The sequence below is a fragment of the Triticum aestivum genome, chromosome 2A (genome assembly GCF_018294505.1).
Source record: "Triticum aestivum cultivar Chinese Spring chromosome 2A, IWGSC CS RefSeq v2.1, whole genome shotgun sequence".
NCBI lineage: Eukaryota > Viridiplantae > Streptophyta > Magnoliopsida > Poales > Poaceae > Triticum > Triticum aestivum.
This window is the reverse complement of record NC_057797.1, coordinates 669,325,717-669,339,155: the sequence shown is the minus strand read 5'-3', so window position 1 is coordinate 669,339,155 and position 13,439 is coordinate 669,325,717. Positions and strand designations below refer to the sequence as shown.

General features: G+C 48.7%; 2 protein-coding genes across 3 annotated transcripts; one reads left to right on the top strand and one right to left on the bottom strand.

The window, feature by feature from the left end:
* The first annotated feature begins 1,292 nt into the window (after nucleotides 1-1,292).
* LOC123190090 (rop guanine nucleotide exchange factor 3) lies at nucleotides 1,293-3,823 on the top strand. Its single transcript, XM_044602667.1, has 7 exons — nucleotides 1,293-1,890; nucleotides 1,981-2,097; nucleotides 2,209-2,363; nucleotides 2,447-2,521; nucleotides 2,613-2,903; nucleotides 3,012-3,344; nucleotides 3,442-3,823. Exons 1-7 carry the CDS (start codon nucleotides 1,575-1,577, stop codon nucleotides 3,559-3,561), a joined length of 1,407 nt encoding a protein of 468 aa, XP_044458602.1. The 5' UTR covers nucleotides 1,293-1,574; the 3' UTR covers nucleotides 3,562-3,823.
* A 204-nt stretch (nucleotides 3,824-4,027) lies between these two features.
* Nucleotides 4,028-9,580, bottom strand: LOC123190089 (uncharacterized). Of its 2 annotated transcripts, XM_044602665.1 has the most exons (7): nucleotides 8,655-9,580; nucleotides 7,569-7,765; nucleotides 7,414-7,466; nucleotides 5,580-7,047; nucleotides 5,390-5,484; nucleotides 5,052-5,301; nucleotides 4,028-4,966 (listed from the first exon to the last, which is right to left on the bottom strand). In XM_044602665.1, exons 2-7 carry the CDS (start codon nucleotides 7,717-7,719, stop codon nucleotides 4,404-4,406), a joined length of 2,580 nt encoding a protein of 859 aa, XP_044458600.1. In that variant the 5' UTR covers nucleotides 7,720-7,765; nucleotides 8,655-9,580; the 3' UTR covers nucleotides 4,028-4,403. The 2 variants fall into 2 exon arrangements, with proteins under 2 accessions (XP_044458600.1, XP_044458601.1); XM_044602666.1 differs by lacking the exon at nucleotides 8,655-9,580 and having other exon boundaries at nucleotides 5,580-7,006; nucleotides 7,569-7,771.
* Nucleotides 9,581-13,439: the final 3,859 nt, after the last annotated feature.

The window sequence follows — 13,439 nt, the reverse complement described above, 5'->3', positions numbered from 1 at the left end:
TTGATGAGCGGTTAAATATGAGTGCTACTAAACAATGATATTTTTCAAGAGTATATTAAGTACCATATTTATATAGAACGCGGAGAATAATGTACAAGAGGTACTAAACAATGTAATCCCAACTAATCCAGGATAACACCCTGAATATCCATAACTTAAAAAGAAGCTCAAAAAGAAAAGTCCATCCATGATCCATTGCATTTATATAAACATACAGCACAACTCAGCGAGAAGCCAGTCAGACAGCCAGCCAGCCAGGCTTAGCAGGCATCATCAGCACAAAGCATGTCATTAGCAAGCAGCTAGCGCGTAGGCACGTGGGGCTACATCGTAGGCCTATGATGCGCTTACAGGCCAATCAAGAGCCGGCATGAGCGTGCCACGGATAAGCTAAACAAATGCATACTCCTGCTAGAATTAGTACTGCACTAGCATCTTATTATGCTAAGCTGAGCGGCCAGAAGAGCTGTATTCTATTCTGCCTCTCCTCTGCATGATCTGAACCCCCCTCCACAGTAGTATACTACTCCTGTACCACAGCTCGTGAGCCGTGACAGCAAAGAAACACCCCGCTTTTCTGTACTTTACTTACCACGGCACCAGTGCAGATGATTAGATTAGATTAGAGCGCCTTTGCGTCAATCCTATCCTATCCTAGTAGTAGTTGCAAAGGCTAACGAACGGAGGGTGCGTGCGTGCAGGGGACGAGGAGAGAAAAGCGACTGTTTCCTTCCATGGAGAGCGAGGGCGCAAGGTAAAATAATGGCGGCTTTGCGCGGAGAATACGATCGGGCACTATGCTCCGCTCCTCGGGGCGCGCGGCTGCCGGGTCATGATCGGAAAGGCCGCAGCGGCGAGGACGGTTCCCTTTCCTTTTTTCTTCTACCTTTGGCCGTCCGTAATGTCGCCATTATTGCTCCGGCGGGGGTGGCCGGCATGCCCGCGGCTTTTGTGTCAGGTAAAGCCCACGGCGACGCGACCTCCGCGCCGGCCACGCGGCCGCTAATGAGGTGCCGCTGCGGTGTTTAGGGGGGACAGACCATGATGGTTGATTGGCCGTTAGTGTGTTAAGCAAGTTGTGGGGCGGGCACGTGATCATATGCCCGTGGCAGAGCGCCAGAGCGCTGCCTGCCGCTGCGTGCCAGGCGCACAGTGATACTCCTAGTTGGATTACTGCGGTGGCAGTAAGTTGTTGCACATTTCAAAGAAAATTTCCCGCGGCAGGCAGGCAGGAGGCATCGCCGGCGGCAGTGAGGGAAGGGAATCGCACGCCCGTTTACCTCATGGCCACCGGGCGGGCGGGGCGGGCGTCATCGTGGGGCCTCATGATGGCGACGCCACCTATTTCTGCTCGTCCCTTGTCCCCGCTGCCACTCCCCCCGCATGTTCCGACTCCTACACCGCCCGCCTTGTCCTCCACTGCGCCACCACCATCGCTATCCAGTTCCCATTCCTGCCTGCCCGGCTTCGATCGATCACTCGGCGCGCACCATCACGACGCACGCCGCACGCGCCGCCCAGAGCTGTGCCTGCGCGTGAACTAAGCGGCCGTCGGTGCATGCGCGGGGATAGACATGGACACGCCGACGTCGTCGACGTGGGAGGAGGGCTCGCAGTCCGACTACGCCGACCTCGACGACGATGACATGCCCCTCGACCATCAGCGCGGCGGCGTGCTGCGGGCGCTGAACCTCCGCCGCGACGACGACGCCGCCTCCGACGTGTCGTCCGAGTGCAGCGGGGAGCCCGGGAGCCCGTACGGGTCGCCGTACCCGCGCTGGCCGGTCTGCAAGCTGGCGGCGCGGATGCCGCCGCCGGCGCCGCTGCTGCAGAGGCTCGGCACGGAGGCGCGCCGCGGCGGCGCGCGTGACCGCAAGGCCGGTTGCACCGGTACGCACTTCTCTGCTGCTCTCTGTTCTTGGCTCCTGTCCATTGTAGGTATGCTAATGCGCTAATGTACTCGTGGGTGTGGGCTGGCAGAGTTGCAGCTGATGAAGGAAAGGTTCTCGAAGCTCCTGCTCGGGGAGGACATGTCCGGCGGCGGCAAGGGTGTCTCCACCGCCGCCGCCATCTCCAACGCCATCACCAACCTCTACGGTAAGCAATCAAGCACGCCCGTCCACGTTTGTTTGGAGGAGGTTAATTACCAAGAGAACAGAGGACGTCCCCTGATACTCTGATAGCATCCGCTGCTTCCTCTGCTCGCAGCGACCGTTTTCGGGAGCTGCCACAGGCTGGAGCCGCTGCCGGTGGAGAAGAAGTCGATGTGGCGGCGGGAGATGGACTGCCTGCTCTCCGTCTGCGACTACATCGTCGAGTTCTTCCCGTCCAAGGACATCCTGCCCGACGGCACGACCCGAGAGGTGAAGAATCGAAACATCACCACCATGGCTTCGAAACATACAACTTCCATGTCACTGATGACAAAGCATTCTGGTTCTGTCAGGTGATGGCGACCAGGCCGAGATCCGACATCTACGTCAACCTCCCGGCGCTCGAGAAGCTCGACGACATGCTGCTCGTAAGATCCGAGCCCATTTCCTCCTTCGCGCCTTCCAAGAATTTGCTGCTCACGTGGGCTTAATTTGATTTGATTGATGATGCGCGCGCAGGAGATCCTGGACGGCTTCCAGAAGACGGAATTCTGGTACCTCAACGACAAGGCGCACAAGGACAGCTGCGACGACTCGGCGCCCTGCCGTCCGGCGAGCCACCGCGGCGAGGAGCGGTGGTGGCTGCCGGTGCCGTGCGTCACCAAGTCCGGGCTCACGGAGCCGGCCCGGCGGGACCTGCGGCAGAAGCACGACTGCGCGAGCCAGATCCACAAGGCGGCCATGGCCATCAACAACGGCATCCTCGCCGAGATCAAGATCCCAGAATCGTACACGCAGACGCTTCCCAAGGTGGGTCAGGGTGGCAGCCTCAAACCTCCCGCCATGAAACTGAAACTTTTCTTTTAGTTTCCCGATCGCGATTCCTCTGACAAAGGTTGCTGGTACCCAAATGTGCAGTGCGGGCGGGCGAGCGTGGGCGACGCCATCTACCGGGGCATGTCGTTCCCGGGCAAATTCTCGCCGGAGTACCTGCTGGACTGCCTGGAGCTGTCGTCGGAGCACGAGGCCCTGGAGGCGGCGGACCGCGTGGAGGCGGCGATGCACGTGTGGCGGCGCAAGGCGGGGCACGGCCACGCTCGGTCGCCGTGGGGCGCCGTCAAGGACCTCATGGAGTCGGACAAGAACGTGATGCTGGCGAGCCGGGCCGAGGACGCCCTGCTCTGCCTCAAGCACCGCTTCCCCGGCCTCTCCCAGACCACGCTCGACGCCAGCAAGATACAGCACAACAAGGTCGGCAACCATGATCACCACACCAAAGCTTTTCGATCTGATTACAGGCTTGAATTGTGAAAATTTGTGATGTGATGAATCTGTTCTTGTGGCGCAGGACGTCGGGCAGGCCGTGCTGGAGAGCTACTCCAGGGTGCTGGAGAGCCTGGCGTACACCATAGTGACATGTATAGACGACGTTCTTTTCGCCGACGAGTCGGCGAGGAAGATCGGATGATGATCATTCGTTCATCCTGCCCGGACCTGGACCTGGACCAGAAAACCAAAATGCTGGTCCATACACCCGTCCAACAATATGTACATTATGCCATAACATGTAGTGCTAGTACACTAATGGAAGATAGCAGCATGAGCACAGTAGGCTACTCCCCTAGCATAGCCATGCTTGGGGCTACATTCATTCCAATCCCATGGCCCCTCAGTTGCATTGCATTCTGTATCATGACAATGGATGCCAAAGAGTACAGTATCACTTGTCACTTGTGAATGTTCCTCTAGTATATGGATGGGCATGGGCCTCTCAAGTTGGCAGCTGACATGATTCACCAGAGTATGAACATATCATAAACAGGGAGAATTATATATCCTGCCCTTGAGGGAAATTATTCTTCAGACAGTTAAGGGAACAATCTATACACACCCAAACTCAATCTCCTATTCTCACACCTGTACAGCCAACAACATCAAGTGAGAAGAAAAGCATAACCAAACAATTCCTAGTGTCTGGAACCACATTTATTCAAGATTATACAACTAACAGCACCGGGCTGTGGAAAAAAAACTGTTATTCGCTCCATCAAAAGGGGATTCAACCCTATCATGATGAACTGCCTAACTCTATAATCTTTTTGAGATCTCATCTATCATACTCACTTCACTTCTCCTTACCTCCTTATAACAGATCATTGCTGCATCCTCACCTTCTCTATAAAAGAAAACACTGCTGAATCTATAAAATCCTTTTCAGTTTTTTCCGATGTAACCTTTTTTCCCCCATACTACCAAAAGGCCGGGTTTGATCAGGTGTAATTTCATGGATGACTACAAAGATCTACAGTCTTAAAACCACAGGTCAAATACCATCTCCTCCAGTAAGTCGTCAAGCATACCATCCCACACATCAATAACAGCGTCTTCGGCATCGCACCGAAGGTCCATCCACGGTCCACTTTCCAAGTCTTTCAGCACCACCTCATCTAACGTTTTTGGAGTTTCAGTATCATCGACAAGGCAATCGATGCACTTAGCCACCTCTCTAACGAGTTCCATCCCCAGAGGTGCTGGCCTCACGTTTTTCTTCAGAAAAGCTACCCATGGGTCAGCGCCGAAGAAATCATCGCTTATCTTGAGAAGGACTTCCTCAACACAATCAAAAAGAAGAACCACATCGTCTGTCAGGCAGTATGACATTCCTATTTCAGCCAATACAGATGTCTCAAGCACTGACACATCCGTATACCACCTCTCCGAACAGCCCCCGGCCAGCGATTCTGACGCTTCTAGCACAGACTTAATGAAGGAAACCCTTTCATTTTTATCATAAAGAACAGGAGTCTGCAACGTCTCAGATGGAGTGTCAAGTTCTTCGAAAAGAACTCTTGAGCTAGGCATGGACAACTCATCTGCAAGCACACACAATTTTTTCTGTCATCAATCGATTGCAAAAGCAAAAAAAAAAGGTGGAATTTCTTATTTTCACTCAAGTACCTTGCTTTCGAGTTTTATGGCTGGGACTGGTACTATTTGCCAAGGAAGGGTCCAGAACCGAGTGTGGACTCAGTTTCTCCTCTTTTTCATCAGCATTCTCGGGCAGGCAAGCAAATGTCAACATGGATGGCTTGGCTAATCGAACGACTGCTGATGGACTGCAATCGTCTTGTTCCTCAACGGGGTCCTCAGGAGAATGCACAGTAACTTCTGGTAACACATTCACAGGATGTGGTTCTTCGGAAGATAACTTCAGTAGAGGGGGAAAGTTTATTCATCAACTTTCTGTAGAAAAACAGCTCAACTTTGTATCAAAATTGCTAAGAGGTATGACTTACCTTTTCTGAATTTATTAGTTCAAATCTTTCACTTGAAGTTTCGGTCTCGGTAGAGAGTTGTAGGTTTTCCACTGTATCCTGCATGTTCTTAACATCTGCAAACAAATGGATGTGTATATTACATTACAACAACAAAAAACTAAAGCTGAAGAGAAGGGATCTTACACTTTATAATACATGAGCAACGTACCTTCATCAATTAGCTCCTGAGAAATAGTGTGCTCCTCCAATACATGGTTGCCATGATCTGTCCTGAGTTCATTCAACTCTTTACTAGCTGATGAAGAGCTTGCATTGGTCGATTCTGTCTCCTGGTCTTCGCTTGGTGGGCTAAAATTTGCTGAACTATCATCTTGCTCAATTATTTGTGAACTTGAGTCTGTAGCTTCCTGAGATATACTAATGCCCTCCTCTGGAGGGGAATGACTGGGAGAAAATGCCTCATCCTCCGGATGTGAAATTAATCTCCTAATGGATTCTGATTTATGTAGAGTCTGAGAAATGTCTTCATCTTGATTGTCTAGCTTCTCAATGAGATGCTTCCTAGCCTTTTCATAGGAAAAAGAGCCGACACCATGAGTGGCATCATTCCCCATGCCAATTCCACTATCTCTAAAGTTTGTTTTCTTGTCAACAACAATGGATGGTTCCTTAGCTATCTCACAGTCAGAAGAATCTGTAGTTTCTGAACTTATCGACATACTTTCGACAGCAAACTGCTTGGGTGGATCAGCATTGTGGAAAGTACTACTACTCATGGTGGCAAGCTTTAGCCTCCTTCTAAGCTCTCTAAGAGAGAAATGGTGAGGAGCTTTGCCACTTTCAACCTGACCTGGCATATTATTATGATTTGATAGTGGTGAAGAAGTTACACTACTTGAGATAAGGCTACCCTGACTTCTTGCAGGACTTGGCTTCAAGATTACTATTGTGCTAAGGCCACGGGAAGTGTCATTTAGCTGTGATGGTTTCCTCATGACTAACTTATCCTCTTGCAAGAAAGAATTATACTTTCTTTGCACTTTACTTGGTGAAACCTCCGACTGCTCTATGCCGTTAGTCGCAACTTGCAACTTATTTACTTCATCAGATTCCGTGGGTTCTAACTTGGGACCTCCTAGGGATGTATAGAGGTTTTGGAGGCACTGTAACAATCTAGAGCTCGGGTCTCGCAGAAGCATCAGAAACAACTCTTTGTTTGAGCTCAGCAGCTGCAGTGCATCAACCAATTCTTTGGACCTAGCTTCGCCGCTGCTGGTTATGTAGTCTGCATTCGCTGATTGATGGCTTATTACCGCTTCGGCCACATCTTCTAGTGCTTTCTGAATAACACAGGGTATCCGACTGGTATGTGCACCAGCATCAGCATTGTTCTCTTGGTCAACTGAATAAGAAATGTTACCGGATTTAACAGAATCGCTACTGTCTTGACTTCCATTGTGACTTCTGTAAATTTCCATGAGACTCGCAGCCAAGTTTAGGTCAATCTCAGATCCTTCAGGCAGATTCACAGACTTAACATCACTAGAGAATATCCCCAGCGTATTTCTTTCTGTTTGCTTCAAGGGCTGTGTGCCACTGGCCATCTCTTCTTCCATCAGTGCTCTAATACTTGGCCTGCCGGCATAAATTGTTTCAGCCCCATGGTCTCTGTCATTCTGAGAAAAGGCAATTGATTGTATTCGCAGTTATTTTCAAGATGTTATAAATACTTCTGACCATGTTAAACTCCAACATACCGCATATAACTAAAAATGATTGCATCTATTTTGTGCGCTAATAAATTTGATATCACATAGTACTCTGCCACACCTAAAATATTCATACATAAGTGTCTTCAAAAGCTTAAAGAAGTTCCAAAATTACCACATTTTGAGGTTTATAGCGCTATTTTGTGCTCCCTCCGTCCCAAAATGAGTGTAATCAAGAACTAAAGCCACGACACTTATTTTGGGACAGAGAGAGTACTTCCTATGTGAAAAACTGGAAAATAATACGTAGTTTCCAGTCGATTCAAAACTTACATCTGCAGCCGTGATTCTATTGTAATCTTCAGAACCTTTTAGACCCCTTTTAACTGCACAAAGCACACAGTTTATTTTTAGCAAATTCATGGACCAGATAATACATCAACTCATACTAGTATAGTGCAGATAAGGAATGTCACTGAGTTCCTCACCTGAATATGTGTTGATCCTCCGGCTCCCATCTGAAAGATATTTTTGACCGCGGCGGAAGTCGAACATGCGGATCAGCCCCGACATACAACCTACCTGAACCTTCTCGTTCCGCTGCTTGTAACTTTTGTTTGCCATGTTGGGGGACAACATGGCCAAACGGTGTTATCTTGTAAGCACCCTCTTCAGAGGAGTTAACCTGAATGCATAAAGCACACGCGTAAACCGAAAGTTGTGTGAACACTGAACAGCACAAAATTAGGAATATATAATGGCAACCAAAGCTTCCCTTTTTCCACTCTCCCAATTCCCAACAACTCACTCTCTCAAAAAGAAAAAAAGTCCCAACAGCTCAAATTTTCAAAGTATGTTCCAATTAGTGAATGGTGGCATAACTAACTACATAAACAAATACAGCGCACCAAATAAATGAATGAGAAATGGTACAAAGACCCAAAAGACAAAGACCATATCGAAAAGAGGCAAGGATCACATTGCACCTACCGGATGCAAATGTCGGCTTCAACGTGGTTAGAGTTACAGGTTTCCGTGTTTAGTATTGTTTTCTTCAGTGAGCTTAACCGTGTCACAAGAACTTGAAAGAACCAAAGGAGCAAAATTTGACGCGCGAAGCTCTTCGGAGTATTGAAAAGGCAAACATGCCACATATTTGGTAAAAAAAAAGTAGAGAGAGAAGTTTTCCGGGGTATCCGAAAGGTAAATAAGAAGAACAGATTAACTGAAACTGGAGAGGCAGAAGTATTTTGGGGTATCGAAAAGGCAAACTGGTGAACTCTGAAGATTTCAACTCAGTCCCCCCTCATTCAGTGATAACGAAAGGAAGGGTTGTCATGTTGGACTAATTATCTCCCAAAGCATACGAAGAACCGCTGCTAGCTGGCCGAAATGCCCGTTCTATAAAAACAATATAGTACCACCAAAATGGACTTTGCCTTTGCGTCATTGATTAAAAAACAGAGCACCGACGGAGCACTACAACAAGCTGAAAGTTGTGTTTGTATTGGGCCAAGTTAATCAGACTGTCTAGCCAGATGTTGAAAAATCAAGATCAAGATTGGTTAATTTACCTGTTTACCGGCGAGTATTGATCACAGAACCCACCAGGTGACGACCCGGTTGTCGCCCTGACCACTGTTCTTGGAGAACGGCCTGCTGAATCGTCTGAATCGCCTTGTGTTCCGCCTCTGTAAACTCGGCACCAATATTCAGAGATTAACTCAGAATCCGACCTCTGGGCTTTCAACGATGAAGAAACCAACTGAAGACGGGCGGAGACAGATTGGAATGATCTTCTGACGGAGCAGGAAACCCTCCTTGTTATTGCCGTGCCTCCTCGAGAAACTTGGCACGCCGGAGAGGAATACCTCGGAAGGATGGCCCCCGCCCCAGGCTTGGAATCCACGTCCAGAATCGAGAAACTTGGCGCGCCGGAGAGGAATACCTCGGAAGGATCTACACACGCCGAAGGAAGGAGGAGGGCGGGGCAAACATGCAGGCCACGCCTCCGGCGGAGTCTCAGTCCTTCTCCTTCGGCCTCCGGCGATTCAGAATCTCACAGGCAGGAAAAACCCGAGCGCCCGAACAATCTCTGATTGATCCTCCGTTTCTTGGCAGCGGGCCGGCGAAACACGCCGACGGCGGCGCCGGGATCGAATTAATTCCCCGGGCCTTCAGAGATGGAAGGAAACAACCCGAATGCGGATGGACAGATACTCACAGCCCCTTCCTTTTTCTTCACAGGACCGTGTGGGAAATTAGTTGCCTTTTTCTGATGATGGTGATCCTTCTTTCCCCCTCTGTGCCCCTCAGCAAACAGAGCCGTCCGTGGCCATGGGGGCGCATGCACGGCTCCTCCTTAGCAATCGGCAGGCTTCATGGGACGTGGAACCCCTTGCCCTCACTGCCTACTCTGCTCTCCTACCACCATCGCTCTCTCTTCTCTCTCTCTCTCTCTGTCTCTCTGATGACGACGGAGGGGCAGCGGATTAAAAGAGGGGTGTTTGGATTTGATATATGCCTCAGTTTTGGTATGTCCCTCGTGTCCCTCTTTTTGTACTACTCCCTCCGTCACGGTTTAGTAGGCGCGCTTGCAAATTTTTTGGGACCTAGGTGGTTATCTATTGGTTGTGAGATGGACTAAGAAATAGCATTCACACTACGCATGCATATAGAAATAGTATATCAGATTACTAACTGGCTACTAGAAATAAATGCAATGCGCCCTAAACCTTGTCTATTATAGAAACGCACGCAAATTTAACTGTGCCTTCTAAACTATGACAGAGGGAGTACGTCAATAGCTGCTCCATCAAGCTCAACAGGTAGTGACATAAATCTTGACACATACACCCCTGAACATGACACTATATACTACTTCCTCCGTTCTGATTTACTCGTCGTGGGTTTAGTTCAAAATCGGAACGAAGGGAGTACTAGATTGGACAATAGACATGAAGTGGTAAAACATCATCATCATCATCATCACCATCATCATTATAATACATATTATTATAATTTATGATTGTTAAGTCCATTTGTGTTTCTATATAAGAATAGCTACCGTGCAAAACATATTCATAATGTCACATCTAAACAAGCATGACCAAAGTTTCCCCGAATGAGAAGTGGGGGAATTAAAAGGTTTTGAGAGGCTAGCAGGACAAGTTGATAGCTAACCAATTGGTAGATAATTATTATTTTTTGGCTTGCCTGCATACTAGCCGATAATCTTTGGCACCAAACCATCAGTTTCTAAAAGCGCAATGTATTAAAACACTTTCTAAACATGAAGCCCGGGTGGCTCGACGTCCTAATAAATAACGCGCTACCGATAAGTGGGGTGCTTTACAGCTGAATGACACTGGTTGTCGACAGGTGATGCCTTGTCATTTTTTTCATTGTCGCCTTGCAAGCATATGGGGTTACTTCAGTAGAAGCCAAGCGATGAGGATGTCGGGGCGATGAGGGGAGGGAAACCTCGTATGCTCCTTGTAGATGATGGGTTTTATTCACCATTACTTGTTAGCACTTCCAATTGCTGTTAGAGCTTTTCTCAATCTTCGTAAACAATCTTTTAGTACTTTGCATGAAGTTTACATAAAACGTAGAAAGGAACATGGAGTAAGCAGGGCGAATTACTTGCGCAAAGTATTGAGTTTTATATATGCGCTCACTGTTTGTGGTCATGTTTTCCTTTTGGGTGTGTCGAGTATGCTTGTGCACATTTCCAAACAACCCCTCTCCTTGGAGCACCGAGCATTCAACATGAACCACGGGAGGGAGCCTGACTGTGCAACCTTTGTGACAAGAGATGGTTTTTTTTTTTTGCCGTGACAAGTTGAATTCAAATGTCAAATTTCATCTTCTAATTCAGACTAACTGCAGCTTTCACTAGCTCATTTGAGTGAAAAATGATTACTAGAGTGCACAATGATTGGAATATACAACTATTCTACCTTAATTAACCGGAGTTACATTCAAAGAAAAGTCTTAATTACGATGAATTATTTAGGACAAAAAATTAAATTTATCACTAATCTATCTGGTTTTTTCTTGCAAGTAGTATCTCTCTGACTTCCTGGTTAATTAACCAATCCATGTTGGTTTTGTCTGTCCAGAAAAGGGATTATTTAGCACAATAAATAAGTTTCAGAAACGATTACGATACAACCATTATGTTTCAATTAATTAGAATTCTCTCCAGTTTAAGAAGAAAAAGCCTTACGCTGAATTATTCATGATAATGTATAAATTTACCCTCAATCTCTCCAGCCTTTTCATGCAAAGCAATATCTCTCTCATTGAATATATACTTTTTGGTTGGTTTCCTCAATAGCTCTGACCAATATTTTCAGGCGAATGGGAACAACCTGAAGGTTGCATTCATAATTTCCTCTGTGAGCGCCACAGCGGCAGCAGGTGTCATCATCCGATTCTTAATTCCGAGGATGTGACAAACCAACTAGAATAAGATTCGCCGGAAACCAGTTGGATTAGCATGGGATATAAGAAGAAGCGTCTAACTAAAGCATCCCGGCATCACCCGTTTCTTTTCCTTGATTCTTTTTCCATGTCAAAAAACATGTCTTAGTATCAGAGTAGTATGTCATTTCGTACACCTCGTATTGTACACAGTTTCTTTACTTTCGCCTGTGTACACGCGGCCGGAAACAGTGGGCCTCCTCGTATACATACTGTATAGTACGGTACAGAGAGGCGTACGTATGTGGCTGGTCTGGATGGCTCTACACGACCGTAACAAACATGCGTGTGTACTTCTGCCGGCAGTCGTACGTCGGGTTAGCGCGATGGAAGGAAGGTCGGGGCGTACGTGGACCGCGACCCGGTCCGACGGCGGTGGATGCATGCAGTGCAGCATGGAGGCGTTGGCGGAGGGGTCGCTGTCGCGCGTGTCGGCCGGTGGGCTTTGCAAGCGACCGTGCATCATGTATGCGTACGCCGCGCTGGGCGACCGGCCGGTATTTTATTCCGGCGACATCTCAACCTTCCCCTCCTTCCTCGAGCCCTCCCTCAGAGCTGCCCCGAGTTGCTTTTCCGCTTTACAAACGTACGTCATCGACCGCCGGGACGACGGCGAGGTTCGTCGGCCGTTCTTCAGCGGATGCTTCAGGCGCAGGCAGCACCGTGCACCGGTGCAAGTACGCGAGCCGTCGACAGGAGGCTCCGCTTTCTCCGCGCGCGCGCACGCTCGGCCGGCACGCGTCTGCGACAGTGCGCGTGGCATCCGCACGGCGACGCCGACCGCTGTCCGCCGCTAGGTGGGCGATCGATTCCATTTCCATCACGTACGCGTCGCCCCTGGGCTGGCTAATCAGTCGGCCTCGTCGCGAAGAAAAAGGGTGGCGATTTGGATATATCATTCCTGTTCCATCGGTCAGTCGCCTAACAGCCCGGGGTTTTGTTGCCAAGCGTACTTATGTTCGACGCCAACGCCTCACCCGCCGTTCATCTTTTGTCCCCGTTCAGCTGTCCGCGCGTCAGACCAAGAACTAAAACTGGTCGTTACGGCGTCCTAGTCCAAACCCAACCCCATGCAAGATGCAACTGCCCATCGATCTCGATCTCTTCTCCACAGCTCTAAAGTACAAAGGAACACAAGCATCTCTGTCTTGCGTGCTCTGATGCAACCCCCCTCTGTCCCTTTTTTGTTTGTTTTCTTTCAGGGATGGTCTGATGTATCCTTCACTCCTTCCTTGCCACCAGTTTTGACAGAGAATGGTCAGTTTGGTAGAGTACAAGTATTTATTGATCCAGTTCTATTATCAAAGTTCGCCGGAAATACACAGGATCTTAAACACAATAAAAATTACATCGAGATTCTAAGACCACCGAAAGACCACTACCATCGCCGGAATGAGCCGCCAACGCGTTGCTATCACCGTTCCTCCATCCAAGCCGGACCAGCACCCTGAAGTGGCAGTCGTCGCTGTTGAAATATTGAATAGATCTGAAGCACCTGACGTTAAATCTCGTCACATGACGAGAAACCCTAACCTCACCGCCCCAAGGAGACGGCATGAATCTACGCGAGAGCTCCGTCGACTATGTCCAGATGGACGAACTTGAGTTGGATTGAACTCCGGAATAAAAACTCAAAGAAGAAGCCCCGCCATCCGCCTGAGCGCCACACCTGCAAGGATTAAAAACTCTAACCTAAACTACTAACCGAAGCGACAGGCAAAGGGAAGACGAATCTATGGGCTCGCCGGTGAAGCCTAAAGAGGAGAGTTTGCCCTAGCCGCAAAGGAATAGGGCGTGGTGGGCTGGGAGGAGCTTGGTGTGTAGCAGCAGCATCCTTTTTGCCATGCGTGAAAGTATTTTTCTAAAGCTAT